The sequence below is a fragment of the Eurosta solidaginis genome, chromosome 2 (genome assembly GCF_040869045.1).
Source record: "Eurosta solidaginis isolate ZX-2024a chromosome 2, ASM4086904v1, whole genome shotgun sequence".
Classification (NCBI taxonomy): domain Eukaryota; kingdom Metazoa; phylum Arthropoda; class Insecta; order Diptera; family Tephritidae; genus Eurosta; species Eurosta solidaginis.
The window spans coordinates 62230762-62246643 of record NC_090320.1 but is presented as its reverse complement, the minus strand read 5'-3'; the positions used below and the strand labels follow the sequence as shown (position 1 = coordinate 62246643).

Sequence of the window (15882 nt, the reverse complement as noted above, 5' to 3'; positions counted from 1 at the left end):
TATGTCCACCATTTATTTATATGCATAAATTGTCATTGAGGCCTTCGCCACTATCTCCTCCACGTTGAGCTTCCACGTCAAATTACTGTCTGTAATCATAGGCATATATTTTGTACAAGGTTTCTCCTGTAGTTTCACCCCTCCTAGTTAAAGCCTGTTCCAATTCGGAATCTCATCTCTCTTAGTACACAAAACCTGATTTGTCTTTACTGTGTTGGCGTTCAGCGCAAAACGTCATTATCATTACTAATTAGCTCCTGAACGCCTTAACAATTGGGAGCACCAAAGGAGGTCAAGTCTTCCCCAATCTGCCTCTCCCAACTCTATGGATGCATCCCTTTCTTCTACGTCGAAAGGGCGGTGTTCAAATACTTTTGTTTTCTTCAAGCGCCTTTGTCCATTCGCACAACGTGACCTAGATAGGGAAGCCTTTGGGCTTTTATTCGCTGCACTTTCATCATATCTGCGTAAAGCTCATACAGCTCATCTCTATACCTCCTTCTATACTCAATGTCGGTATCTTGGACAGGACTTTACACATAAAATTAATACATAAAAAATTTCGTTTAGGCTGGACTTTTAAAAAACTTATTCGAAAACATGGGCATGGTTGCTAACTAATTTTTCTCAGGTTTATGTATCGGAAAATTTTACTATAATATCAATGGCTATTCTTCTTATTTCTTGTAATAACTATAAGCTGTGGCTCTAGGAGCTCCTCTGACCGACAATTCACCTACTTCAATTGCATTGGTAGCGTGCTCGCTTACCAAATTTAATGTCCTGTGCTCATAAAAAACAACAAGACCGTGCTCACTGATGAATTGCCTGGGAGCTATTCAAATACGGCGCCGAGGAGTTGGAAAGGCACATGCATGAACTTATATGCAAAATATGGTCGAAGTGCATGCCCGACGATAGGAATGTTAGTGTTCTTTGCCCAGCTCATAGGAAGGGGAATCCTACAAACTGCATGCACTATCGTGGAATCAGCCTTCTTAATATCGCATATGAGGTTCTGTCAAGGGTAGCTTGTGAAAGATTGTAGTCCACCGTGAATCGCCTGATTGGACCTTATCAGTGCGGCTTCAGACATGGTTAATCTACTATCTACCAAATTTTCATTATGCGCAAAATCTTGGAAAAAAACCCGCGAAAAAAGAATTGACACACATCACCTCTTTGTTGATTTAAATCAGCCTTGGACACTATGAAAAGTGTTGCATATATCCATCTATGTCTGAATATGGTTTCCCTGTAAAACTTATTCGGCTGTGCGTAATGACGTTGTGCACCACCACCAGCTCAGCCCCCAATGCTGGGTATTTCTGTGAGCCGTTCGAAACTAGACAAGGTTTTTGATTTGATGCTATAGGAGTGTGTAACTACTGGCATTTGCTCAAGGCATTAAAACCGCCTTTCTAATACTCGCGCCGTAAGTTCTGTTTACTTCAAACGGTAAAAAGAAGTGATAGACTGGGTCTGATGGTGAATGAGAAAAAAAGAAGTAGCTGCTGTTAACAAGCACAGTGTCAGAGCATCTGATCCTTGGAAATCACATCAGTGTTGGCAGCCACAATTTCCAAAAAGTAAAACACTACGTTTATATGAGGACCAGCATCAATGCAAAAGCAAATATCATCTTTGAAATCCAGCGAGGAATCACTCTTGCAAATAAATCCTACTTTCGTCTGCGTAGGCAATTGAAAATTAAAGTCCGATCTTGGCAGACGGAGATTATGCTCTATGAAGCCTTATCGTTCCCATCCTGCTGTACAGTGCAAAGCATGGACGACGACAACAACGGCTGGGGCGAAGCACTGCTACAACAACAATGACAACAACAGATGTTGATGACAATTTGTGATTGGTCGCACGTATTGGATGGGGCGAAGCACTGCTACAACAAAAACAATAACAACAACAACAACAGATGAGGCGGATCTGGAAGTTTTCGAGAAAAAAGTTCTGCGAAAGATGTTTAGACCTCTACGCGGCACCGACAGCGAGTACTAAAGAAGATTTAGTTATGAATTCTACGAGCTTTATGCAGACATCAATATAATCCAGCGAACCACAATACAGCGTTTACGCTGTTTATGTTATGTTAAATAAATAAATAAATGTAAGGCGCGATAACCTCCGAAGAGATTTTAGGTCGAGCTTCTCTTCCAACTTGCGTCGTGCTCCTTTTTATTTTTCCTACAAATTGGCGGGACGGGACCTACTTGTTTCATGCCGACTCCGAACGGCATCTGCGAGCCAGATGAGTTTTCACTGAGAGCTTTTCATGGCAGAAATACACTCCGAGTGCTTGCCAAATACTGCCGAGGGGCGACTCCGCTTAGGTGTGAACCCAGAGCATTCGGTGTGGTAGGCGGAGCAAGCTACCATCACACCACGGTGGCCGCCAAGGCCGTAGGTTATGATATGCTTATGAAATATGATGCTTCGGTCAAAAAAAAGGATTCTTATCGGAAGCAGAGGAAGAGTGGTGTGACCAATTGGCCCCAGTTAGCCCAATGAAGAAGCGTGTAGTGTTTGAACGGTTAAAAGAGTAAGTAAGTATTTGAATAAAACTGATTTTCATGACCTCGACCTTGAACTTGATTAGCTGAAAATTTACTAACGGGCTGAGATAGCGAATATGCATGCCGTTATAGTATGAACATTACATTTTTGTTGTCCGAAAATAAGTAACATCTGGCAGACCTTTGATTTTTCTTTATTTTGAAACGTTTCAATGGTTGTATGTTTGTACACACTTATGCATATATGTGTATGTGCACATATTTTTAAATAAATAAAAATTGATAACTTCACACTACTGATGTTCATTATTTGTATGCCAGTCACGTTCGGTTGCGGCAAAAATTACATATCAATTTAATGCATCACTTATAACTAAATTACACACTTATAAAAATACATACAAATACTTAATATCACATTCACACTGTTGGCATTAACACTTTGCCAGCAAAAATAATATTTCCTGTCGCCTCTTCTTCAATGAAGAAAATAAATGGTTGATTCACATTGAATTCCACCACAAGCGGTATACCACCAAATTTGTTATCAATCTCTACCACCGTCGAGGCAAACGCTTCAGTGCCCTTTTCATTTACGTCTATACCACTTTTTTGAAAAACGTTCGACACCTTCAGCAAACCAGCAACAGCGGCACCGCGCGCCAAACCTGGCAGTGAGGCAGCATTCGTAAATATGTCCCTAATGCCCAATTGCTCCAACGTAGCTTTCAAACTTTTATCAAAATCAAATTTAAACTTGGGCATGGTAAGCTTTACCTTCACCTCTTCCATAGCCCATTGCATACGTTTGAGTTGATCATTGGTCAAATTTTGTGTTAGCACATGAATGTTGCCCAATGTATTTGGCAATAAAATGAACATTGAAAACTTTTTACCCTTATAAGGTAATCGCAAGATTTTCGCATCTAGCGCTTCATCATTGTAATAGTAAAAGAAATCAGTTTGTTCCATATAATCGGCGCGCATTTGTTTTGCCAGTGTATGAAAGAAGACGCCCTCAAATGTATGATTGAATGGATGACGCCATAAGCCATTGAAATAGAGTACATTCGCCATAAGTAAGACATTATTGCGCACAATTGCTTCGTTAACCAATTGCTGAAGACGTCCATTTGTCACATTACCACACCAATTGTTGATCGCATTCGCAGAGGCGCTCGCATTCGCAAAATCCAAACGCTCGATGTCGGTCTGATAGTAACTCTTCAACATTGCTGCATAACGTTGTTGTGGTTCTATTGCGTTATCAGTGAAAAGTTTTGTCTCTAAATTCAATGTATAAAATTGATTTTCTTTCTTTAAAACTGTGAGTGTTTTCTTATAGAAACCACGCAAGTTGTCTGGTTTCTTAATATCGGTAAGTGTGCTATAGAGTTCATGTTGCGTTTGCGAGCCATTGCCTGCTGCCTCAGCCAGTAATGCCAATGATAGCTTGACTGAGAAAGGTGATATTATGACATTTCCTTGTTCTTCTTGTAGCACCAATTTAAGTAAAGACCATGAAAAATGATCCAATGTATCACTGCGATAGGGCACATAGTCATCGTAGTCGTCAAATCCACCAAATGTACTTGTAGCGAGCTCAGCAGGGTTAGGCTGCGTTGCGAAAATGCCGCTTATTATAGAAGGCAGTGCTGCGGGTGAATGCGTTGGCGGCGCCTGTAAAGTGTTACATAACGTCACTGTTTCGTAGCACAACAACAACAAGAGTATAAAGCCTATGCTTATCATTGTTTTGTGCTTTTGAAAAGCGGTAGTCACTGAATTTTTTTTAATAAAGTTTTTTTGGTATTTCTGATTTCAATTGATTGTTGCCTTAAACCTGTTTTTTTGTTTACTTTGATTATATTATGTATGTATGTTTAAGTAATTTGTTAATCACATTTGTGTATTTTTGTTGTTTGATTTACTCATGCAAGATTCACTTAAACAGCGCACGTTTTTGATCTGCCCGTTCGTTTTGAGGTGATAGCTTGGAATGCCATTATCTTGTCGGAGAATAAAGCTTTGAAAACCAGTTTTTGAAGAAGAGGGAAATGCTCCAATATGCTGATAATAGCAGTGTTGCCAGAACTTTTCCGGAAAAAAGGCTTGACAAAAATAAAGAGCTAAAAAAGGCTAAATAAAAATTTTTAAGTTTAAGGGACCCATTCTCTATTACGAAACGAACGTTCGTTCCGCCCCAGAGATGAATAGCTAGTGTATTTGCACTATGTTAAATGATGCCAACATTTCATTTGACAATTGCTTTCGCCTTCCCGTTCGAAATAAAGTAAGAAATGTAAAGGCCGAACGAAAATGATATAGAATACCATTGCCAGGGGAAATCATTTGGAAGCAAATCGTTTGTCTGAGCTATTGTTCGCAATACAGAATGAATATTTTAGAAAAATTTATTTTAAAATTTTAATGAGCTCAAGGCCGGTTTTAAATAAAACAAATGAATATGTTTTTGTTTTAATTAATTTTCACTCAATATTACGAATTTAGTCTGAATTCATCATCAGGAGTTCTTCAACTGTGATTAGAAGTCGTACAAAAACATATTCATTTGTTTTATTTAAAACCGGCCTTAATCTCATTAAAATTTTAAAATACTTTATATTAACGGCAAAAAACATTCTACATTATGATTTGAGAAAAAAAAAACTAAAAATTAAGGCAACTTTTTATGCGTTTTAATAATTTTTTTCATTAAAGACATAACAGTATTAAACATTTATATTAATTTTTAGTCCAATTTCATAAAAAACAATAAATATAGTTTACATGCTATTTGTGTTTTAACTTAAAACGGGATACATGATAAATAAAGCTCCACTATAGTCTATAAGTTTTCGTAATACGTTTGAGGCTGATACAACTATTTTTAATAAGGAAATCTACTTTTTGTCCTTTCAAAGAACCCAAGAAAGATATAAATTTAACATTTCACAATGTCTAAGAACCGCTTTTCAAGTTTTCAATATGTGTTTTACACCGACTTCAAACGATATTTGGGAAATGACATCTGGCAAATGCATTTTTGGAGGGAATATTTTCATGGAACTTTCTGGGTTGGCCCGCACCACTGCCGATGAGTGACCCCCGGTTAACCCAGATATGCCGAGCTAAATCGTAACTTTTCAAGCTAAACGGAGAAAAAAAAGCTAAAATGGCAGCACTGTATAATATATGAGCACGTTTGAGAGCTATTTGAAGAGAAATAGTAAGCTTGTTCAGAGCGGTGATTGAGATACATTGTGTAGAAATTAAAGCTTTATATGTAGTGTTGAACGGAACCGAGTTTTTACAACAACTGGCTCTATAGATTTCATTCCACGATCACCTGGGTCTGGCCATATCTGGTACGTAACTAGATCTTCATCTTCTAACTTTTCAATATTCATGTACATATATCGACAAAACAGCGATATATGCAACTAATTTAAAGTCATAGAAATCACGATTAGAAATTTCTTAAAAAATATGAGCACTGAGCCAACTTTTCACTTTTCTATATAGGAACATAGTATTGTAACCTGGCGTTGTCAATTTGGATTTTGGACAGCAAAAGACTTAGGGCTGTTCAGCGCAAATGTGACCAAAAATTATTCTAGTTCAACCATCGTAAGTGAAACAAACTTGAATATCGTTGAGAATTGTGTATAAATACTCGGCTCAACTTCTTATTAACCTTAAGATATCAGCTGTGTTAGGGCAGCAAAAACTAATAAACACGAGGTGGGGTGCGCTCACCTCTGCTATGACTTATTATTTAAAGTTATATTAGGTTAAGTCCCTAGAAGATTGATATACTACTCTTCACAACGGCACCCACCTTTGCATTACAATAACAAAACGGCCGGAAACCAACCCTACCACGTAGTACCAAATATTTCAGACTAACAATCGATTTGCAAATAGCTGCCCTCCGCTTACATATGTTGAACATGTACAACAAATATTTCGAAGAAAGATCGTTCCTCATCATATGGAAGACAGCACGACTAGCTCTCATTCCAAAAGGGAAAGGAGATGCGAAAACTCCATCGTTTTACTGCTCACTGTGCATGTTGAACACTGCAATAATCTCAATTTGGTAATCGTGCATATGTAGTGGTGCCCACCTATAGTCATGACCAAGCAATGCAAAATGTGGTTTGAAAAACAAAAAGTTTTTGTAAAAAAGCTCCACTTTCGTGATTTATCGGTTTCGGGCACTCATTAAACGTTCATTAGTTCAGTTGCACACCTGCTATAGGTTCATTGTAACTATGACGGCGACATAATATAAGCATATCACCCTCGAACTCTAGTACATACTATACTAAAGCTCAGAGTTAGACTTTGGTTGTTCTGGGACGGTTGCCCTCAGCATGTTTGAACTTCTCTAAATCAGTAATCTCAATTTCAAATCATATCGGAACCATAGTCTTAGGTTAGTCTTATTGACTGAGAAAGTGTGACTCAGTATTTGACATATCTGAGTGAGTGTACGAACAATTGCGTATTTCTCCATTGTCATTCACAACACGCTTTCTTTTAATTATGAATGGAATAATTTATATGTTATGGATTTCCAAATTTTGTGTTCCTAAGAATTTTGCATTAAACATATTGACTTACTAGCAGCCCGTGTGCGACGTTGCTCGCAAAACGAGTGTTTATTGTTGTACAAAATAATAACAAAGTTTACGTGAGATGTGTCATTGATATTAGAAAAGAGAATTACTCTAAATATACATATGTTGTATTTATTTAATTCTATAACTTAAAGTAATTCCGAATACACTGCACTTTTAGTTTTATTACGTGAAGGTATCAGTATGGTTTGATTCTAAGGGTTCCCAGTTCTCGACATTGCAACATACAACTGCAAGTCAATACCAACATTGTGGAAAGTCAGGCCTTGTGATTTGTTGAAGGAAGGAAACCTTCACAGGAAATTGTAGCCGTTTATATTGGAAAGGCATATCCCTTGGAATCATAGGTATGCGGGGTATGAACACCATCTCTCCGTCCGCAGGGCCCTTGAGGATCATTGCCTCGAGGATATTGTTATGCATTCGTTTTATTTGTAATCTCGTTCCATTGCATAAATTTGGTGGCTTGAGGTTACAAAGCAAAATAATTGGAATATCGTTTTTTAACTTCAAATTACTGGGTGGTATGCCAGAGGGATTAAGGGAATTTAAAAGTTGAATTGGATAGTGTACGGCATCTTCATTATTAAGAACAGTTTCATTTGATATATATACGTTAACTTCGCCAGGAACCCTATCTAGAATTATGTTTTTATTTCGTCTACAGTTGTTTTTGTTGTTGTTGTCGCGATAAGGTTGCTCCCCGAAGGCTTTGGGGAGTGTTATCGATGTAATGGTCCTTTGCCGGATACAGATCCGGTACGCTCCGGTACCACAGCACCATTGAGGTGCTAGCACGAACATCTCGGGAACGATTTCGTCTGCAGTCTTATTCCTTGGTGAAATGATAGCTCGTTCGCATAGCCAAGTATATGGCTTGCTAGATAGCTCTTCAATATTTGAATAAACTTCTGATATTAATTCGCTCACGTTATGTACCACATTCCCAAGCTTTGAATCTACTATAAAGTAGCCGTTCTCAGTGAAAATTTTACCATCTCCAATATATAATAAATCCTAGGGGAAAAAGTTTTTCCCACAACCACCAGGAGCATCTAAGAAAAATGCTTGACCTCTTTTGTTTTCAATGCTGTCAACGACTTTATCATATGTCAGCTGCTGTTCCGAACCGCTTTCGATATATTAGCTTGAAGGTAGTCATTTAAATAATTTCAGTCAAGTGGGCGCCTCAGGATTGTCTCAAAAGAGCATTCCGGTCATTGAATATCACGATTTGGGGAAGGCAACCTAAAACTGGATAAATCTTTTCCGCAAAGGCCTATTACTTAGCCTTCGATGTCAATCAAACCTTAAAAGAAATTTTAACTACTTATTCAATCATTATCATAATATTCGTAAAATTTTTTCAAACCTTGATTTATTAAATCTTCAGAAATTCGTAGATTGGGATCGTAACGCCTTCTGCGCTCATTGAAAAGAAAGTCTGCACAGAAGTCATCCTTGAACGTGTTCCATAATAACTCAGCATTTGACGGCTGACAAAAACTATTAAAATGGAAAATAACTCCCTTAGCCTTGGCGGCAAATGCAAAAGAGCTGCCTCAGCTATGGCATTTTTCCAATGGTCGTCGTTTTCCAAAAGTTGTAGTTCTCTGCAAACGGCTTGAAAAGTTGTGAAAACTACACCATTTACAGTCCTCAAGCTAGAGGTAGGACCTCGAATACTGTGAAGCAATAAACGTATATAAAAACATTCCGTTTGATTGGGGTGTACATTGTAAACTCTACCAAGCGCCGAATCCTTTTTAATCCATGGGTTACCTTCATTAGAAATTCCGCGCTTCCTTCCAGAAAATTTATTATTGCTCCACGTATTAGAAGACGGGAATTCATGATAAAGAAGTGTTTTTGCAAAAGAATCGGTAGCGCATAGTTCAAAAGATGCCATCAACGTACTTTTACGGGGGTTTTCCAGAACTTGGTGTACATTATCTGCCGAGAAGTACAATCGTTGCCCATTCTCTAAACGAACTGCTAAGTGTACAACAGTTGGATATCGCTCATGGATGGAAAAATCAAAGAGATATTTTTGAATCCCATCCGAAGTATTTGGAAAAGAAAATGTAGCTTAATCTGTGCCCTCATTAACATATTTGCAAATGTATTTAATAGCTTTAACGGAATGATAGTATTTAACGTTAATATATGCCGAAAAACATCGCAGGAGTACAGGGCAATAAGGAGTAACCCATCCATTTTATATCCTGGCCATAGTTCCACGTACATCAAGCTCGGTAGTATTACCTCCATTTTCAGGACACCGTCTACGGTATGTTGGGTACCCATCTTCGCCAGACTGCGTCTCAGCGCTATAATTGCGGGGAAATCTCTTCACACACTTACCATCTGCCATGCATGGGGAAAATATATTATGTTGTCCACATGGTCCATGTATCATATTTTTGCACACAATTTCGTACAGGAGTGGGCCATCGCGTTGGCTGGGTATTTCAGCACAAATAATGCTATCTATTTCGTGTGGTTGAATTTTCGTCTGCAGCCAAAACAATATATGACAATGCGGTAACCCACGTTTTTGCCATTCTACTGAGACCATGTGACACCTAAATTCTTCAAATATGCATTTTTGGTTAAAATAAACATTAGCTTTCTCATTTTTAAATGAAAAACTCTAGCTACAATATCATGGCGATGACATGAATTTTGTGAATCAAAAAGCTCTAGAGTTATTTCTGGCCATTCAGGATTGCATGTGAATGTTATAAATAAATCAGGGCGTCCATAATGACGTACCTATGTCATCGCGTCTTGTGTTTTTTTCCTGTATATAACGCGCTGAGCCCACAAATGACGATGGAAGTATAACTTTTTGGCCTATAGTAGAAACATTAATATTAGAATCTTCATTGATAGCGGTCATGAAAGAAACCTTAAAAATCAAAGTCGAAAAAAGTAAAAAGAAATGAATTTCGCAGGCTCGAAAATTATTTTTTTGGGTCTGCGTAGTGGAACTTTTTTTCCTGAGCCCAAATCTTATCGAAAAATCGATGGCGCGGTATCCGTTAACTTTCATCCATACAAATCGACCCACCCTAATGAACACATTATATAGTTATCCTGGTCCACATTTTGGTCGATATATCGCAAACTAAGTTGGATATTGAAATGAAATCAAGCCCACATTAAAACAACCGTCGATACCTATCGTTTGATATCCATATCGCATGACCACATTTTAGGGCTACCCTGGTCCACATTTTGGTCGATATCTCAAAAACGTTTCTAAATCTTTGCAGTTTCTTTTAACCTCTAACCATGTCGAGCCACCACCAAATCTATGCGCAAAATTTCATCTCAATCGGTTCAGCCGTTCTCGAGCTTTGCGGTTAAGAAAAAAACGGCTTTCAAAATATATATTAAAAACAAGTAAACGTGTCTAAGTTCGGGTGTAACCGAACATTATATACTCAGCGTAATCTTCAATTGTACACTTCATTTCAGATAAATTACTTTTCTACATAACACGTGGCACCGCCCTTTAAAAAAAAAACGTCTCCCCATTTCCTCTTAAAATAAAACTTGATAAGTGAAATATCATTGATCCAAAACTATTTTTTGCTAAGTTATAGGTTATTATTCTAGTATAGGACCCTTTTAAACTTGTTTTATATCTAAGTTGCCGTGGTCTTTAACTGATCCCGTCCATTTTTACTAGAAATATTTTCTACTATAGGGAAAATTTGTGTACTCAATTTTATTACGATCCGTTAATTTTTCTTCGAGGTATGGCTCCCGAAACATAGAAAATTGCTTAGTCATAAAAAGGGGCGGTGCCACGCTCATTTTTTAAAATTTGAAGTTTTTCCTATTTATATTATATTGTTATAAATCCAATTGGGAAATGAAATACCATTGATATAAAGCTCTTTTTTCAAAGACATAGCTTATTTTATTCGTCCACGACCCTTTTAGAAATATTTTATATAAAAATGGGCGTGGTCCTTAACCGATTTCGTTAATTTTTGTTCAAAGCATTCCTTATGGTAAAGGCAACATCTCTGCCGAATTTTGTTACGATAGGTTTAACGATTTTTGATCTTTGATTAATAATATTTGTACAATTGATTTTATCACAAATGGGCGATGCCACGCCCATTTAAAAAAAAAATTTTCAAATTTTTATCAAGAGTCTCAATATCAGTCCACATGTCAAATTTCAACATTCTAGGTGTATTATGTACTAAATAATCAGGTTTTTTGTGTTTTCCAAAATGTTATATATATAAAAAGTGGACGTGGTTATCATCCTATTTCGCTCACTTTCAATACCAATCTATTCTGGGTCCAGTCTACCAAATTTGGTGAAGATATCTCAATATTTACTCAAGTTATCGTGTTAACGGACGGACGGACGGACATGGCTCAATCAAATTTTTTTTCGATACTGATGATTTTGCTATATGGAAATTTATATCGATCTCGATTCCTTTATACCTGTACAACCAACCGTTATCCAATCAAAGTTAATATACTCTGTGTGCAGAGCACGCTGAGTATAAAAAGTATAGACTTACAGATTTACATTAGGGCGACCTTCAAAAGATCAAATTATTTATCGCCAAAAATATAAGTTACATATTTGAGGTCATCATTTGAGTGTGTTTAGATGTTCCTTCAGATGTCAAAGTTCAGCTGCTTATTGAGCCGTCAGAAAAAAGAATAGGTTTTCTTATTTAACAATTTGGCACTCTGAAAAATACAGATCTGAGCTACATTAAACAAACGGAAGAGACATGTAAGTTCTTACTTAAAACTCACGTTCTAGACTGTATGGCAGGTTAACAACACTCACATATAATGAGAGGCTTGCCGGCCATTCGTGGTAGAGAAAAAAACATACAACAAACCTCACCACTGCCAAGCGAGTGCTATCGGCCCATTCAAGTCACCAGGATTGGATGGGTTTCTTCCTGTCTGTTTCAACAGGGAATAAACCATATAGCGCCAACCTTATTCACCATATATTAGGCATCTCTACTGCTAGGCTACGTTCGAAACTTTTGGACAGAGGTTAAGGTAGTATTCATAGCAAAGCCAGGGCAGCCCGAGCAACTGTCGTTGTCATATCGATCAATTAACCTCAGTTTGTTTCTCCTTAAAGGTATGGCGAAAATTTTGAATCCCCATATTAAGGAGCTGAGCCTTAACAACACCCCAAATCGTAGCAAAGCCAGGGAAGCCCGTGCATCTGTCGTTGTTAAGAGTATGGCGAAAATTTTGAATCCGCATATTAAGGAGGTCAACCTTAACCAATTTCCGATTCAAAGCAAAGTCAGGAAAACCCGAGCAACTATCCTTGTCATATCGATTAATTAGCCTCAGTTAAGGGTATGGAGAAATTTTTAATCAGAACATAAGGGAGGTCAACCTAAACAAACTCCCTCTGTTTAGAATTCAATTTGCCTATCAGTCAGGAAATGCCAATGAGACTGCCATTCAAAGCATCCCGGAAAAAAATTAAAAGGCTTTGGAGTCTAATAAATAATAGTTTAAAAAAAATAAAAAAACACGCTTTTATAGCTAACCGAGCTAAAAAGTAGAAAATAATTTTCAATTAAAAAGAGTTTATATGACAGTAGTAGAGGGTCAAACAATCATTTATAGTTAATGACCTCAAAATAAAATTATAATAAAATTTAAGTTATTAACAGAATAATTTAATTCAGATTAAAAAGCGTGGGGTGCATATTCATTTCATATCTTTCCTCTCAGATAGTTGCTAATAAAATGATTGTAACATTCAATATCAAGCACCCCACGCTTTTTACTGTGAATTAAATTATTCTGTTAATAACTTAAATTTTATTATAATTTTATTTTGAGGTGATTAACTATAAATGATTGTTTGACCTTCTACTACTGTTATAAAAACTCTTTTTAATTGAAAATTATTTTCTACTTTTTAGTTCGGTTAGCTATAAAAGCATGTTTTTTTTAGTTTTTTTAAACTATTATTTATTTCTAATTTTTTAGTTCAAGTAATTTTAAAAGTTTTTGTCGAGAGTGATGAAACCTGGAAACGCCAGCGGTCCATGGATGAATCCAACCCCACGGCACCGAAAATGGCCAAGACGCAGGGAGGCTGGACGCGGTCTTTCGCCGAAATTGCCAAGGGTCGGCAGATCATTGGCTTTATAGACGAGAGCAGCGAAGATGGCAGGATCCCAAAACAACAGTGGAAGTGGATCGAGGCCGCGCTCGCTACGGTGGCCGTTAAGGTTAAGAAAGAAACCCTTGTCCACCGCCATCTTTCACCGATGCAGGGTGGTTCCAGGGCAATGCCAAGCTAATTGCCTGTGATGACGCCAGGTCGGTAAACCTCTATAAGGCCACCGTCACGCTGATAGGGGTGGTATATCCGGGTGCGCGCCTCAAGGTAGTGGAGGCGCGTGATATCCCCTCACGACCAAGGGCTAGAGCCTGGGTTCTAGTGACGCCAAGGGACCCAGCTGACATCCTGGAGCTGCTCCAGGAGTACAACCCGCCACAAGTTTGGAAGTAAACCCGGATAAAACCGAGCTTGTCCTCTTCACGAGGAGGTACAAAGTACCAAATCTTACACCGCCAAGAATTGGGGTATGTTCTTAGCGTTTAGCGATCAAGTCAAGTATTTGGGAGTCATTCTGGATAGGAAGCTATTATGGAGTGACCATATAGAGGAGCGATCCAAGAAGGCAGCAGCAGAGCTGTTCACCTGCAAGAGGGCAATTGGCACCTCCTGGGGATTCTCCCCTAAATTGACCCACTGGATTTACAAAGCCATTGTACGCTCGATTCTTCTTTATGTTACCTTGGGCTGGTGGCCTGCACTAGCTAAAAGTACCTATCTTAAAATGCTTCAAAAGGTGCAACGGAGTTCGGAGCTCTGCATTACCGGGCTCTCAGCTCCACTCCAAATTCCGTTACATACATACATGGATACATAGATAGATACAGGCCAAGCTAATAAAAGCGTGTTAAAAAGGGCTCCAGTATGCTCTTTCGTAGATGTGCCATGCATCCACTTCTATCATTAATAGAGGAATGCGTTTTTCGCACTGTGTGCAAATTTTAAAATCTATGGCCATTTGGGGTAAGTTCAATTGACCTTATGTCCGTTAACCTTATGTCACCCCACCATCACATTATTGCATTGTCATCGAGCCTTGATACGTGTGCAAAGTTTCAATGAAACTTATGGCCATTCAAAGTGGTAATAAGGTCAATTAACCTTATGGCCGTTGACCTTATGTCACCACACCATTACATTAATGCATTGTCATCGGGCCTTGATACGTGTGCAAAGTTTCAATTAAAATTATGGCCATTCAAAGTGGTAATAAGGCCAATTGACTTTATGGTCGTTGACCTTATGTCACCACACCACCACATTAATGCATTGTCATCGAGCCTTGATACGTGTACACAGTTTCAATCAAACTTATGGCCATTCAAAGTGGTAATAAGGCCAATTGACCTTATTGACCTTATGATCAGTTGAAGTGTTGCGTTCTAATTACTTCAGCTTTACTCCTCTTCTAAGAGGATTTGTAGAATTCAATCACTTATCTAGGAGTCTAGATCTTGACTTTGCCATGTCTAGGTCTCTCTTCAAGGCATGCATTGAGTCTTACTATCTATCACATTAAGTCATACTTAAATTAATTATTTAGTTCTAAGTACACTGTAATCTAGTCAGTAAGGTATGTTACCATTGACTCAATAAAGAAATGAAATGAAATGAAATGGAAAAAAATGAAATGACTTTATGTCACCAAACCATTATATTAATGCATTGCCATCGAACCTTGATACGTGTGCAAATTTCCAATCAAACTTATGGCCTTTCAAAGTGGTAATAAGGCCAATTGACCTTATGGCCGTTGACCTTATTTCACCACACCATCACATTAATGCATTGTCATCCACCCTTGATACGTATGTAAAGTTTCAAATTAATCAGACTTCTAGAAACCGGTGAAAATTAAGCTCAAAGATTCCGTAACATATATAGATAGATACAGGCCAAGCTAATAAAAACGTGTTAAGAAAGCAATCCGAAATGAAAAGCGATCCTCCTGGAGGATTTCTGCGGCAGGATTTAATCCACATCCGCAGCCTCCCGCTTAAGGAAGGTGCTATCGAAATCTCTAGCTCAGCTAAGTTACGTCCAAAAGCCGGATGGGCACAGGACGGTTACAGCGCTGAAACCATAAACTTGCTAATGGATACACACTTCCCAGCAAGCGCGGGCGTGTCTTCAAATATTGTTAGCGGATGGTTACCTAATGATCAGCTAATAAGCGAAATCACAGATGATAAAAGATTGATTGGGCTTCACAGACTTTCAAGCCCTATAAATCGCCGGGCCGGATGGAATTTTTCCGGCTCAGCTACAATATACTGCCGAACTTATAAGGCCCTAGATAAAAGGGATGTTTATAGGTTGTCTTAAGCTCAATTACGTACCAGCATCGTGGAGGGAATTCAACGTGGTCTTTATCCCCAAGGCAGGGAAAACCTCCCACTCTAAACCAAATGATTATAGGCCTATAAGCTTATCTTCTTTTCTGCTAAAAGCATTCGAAAGACTCCTAGAGAACTACATAAGGAGGAGGATTGAGCCATCGCTTCTTTCGTAAGCTCAACATGCCTATACTAAGGGTAGGTCAACTGACACGGCC

The 15882-nt window shown here is 38.2% G+C and overlaps 1 protein-coding gene across 1 annotated transcript; it reads right to left on the bottom strand.

The window, feature by feature from the left end:
- Window positions 1-2696: 2696 nt before the first annotated feature.
- Window positions 2697-4530, bottom strand: LOC137239844 (serine protease inhibitor 27A-like). Its single transcript, XM_067765568.1, has one exon. The coding sequence runs from the start codon at window positions 4281-4283 to the stop codon at window positions 2952-2954; it is 1332 nt and encodes a 443-aa protein (XP_067621669.1). The 5' UTR covers window positions 4284-4530; the 3' UTR covers window positions 2697-2951.
- Window positions 4531-15882: the final 11352 nt, after the last annotated feature.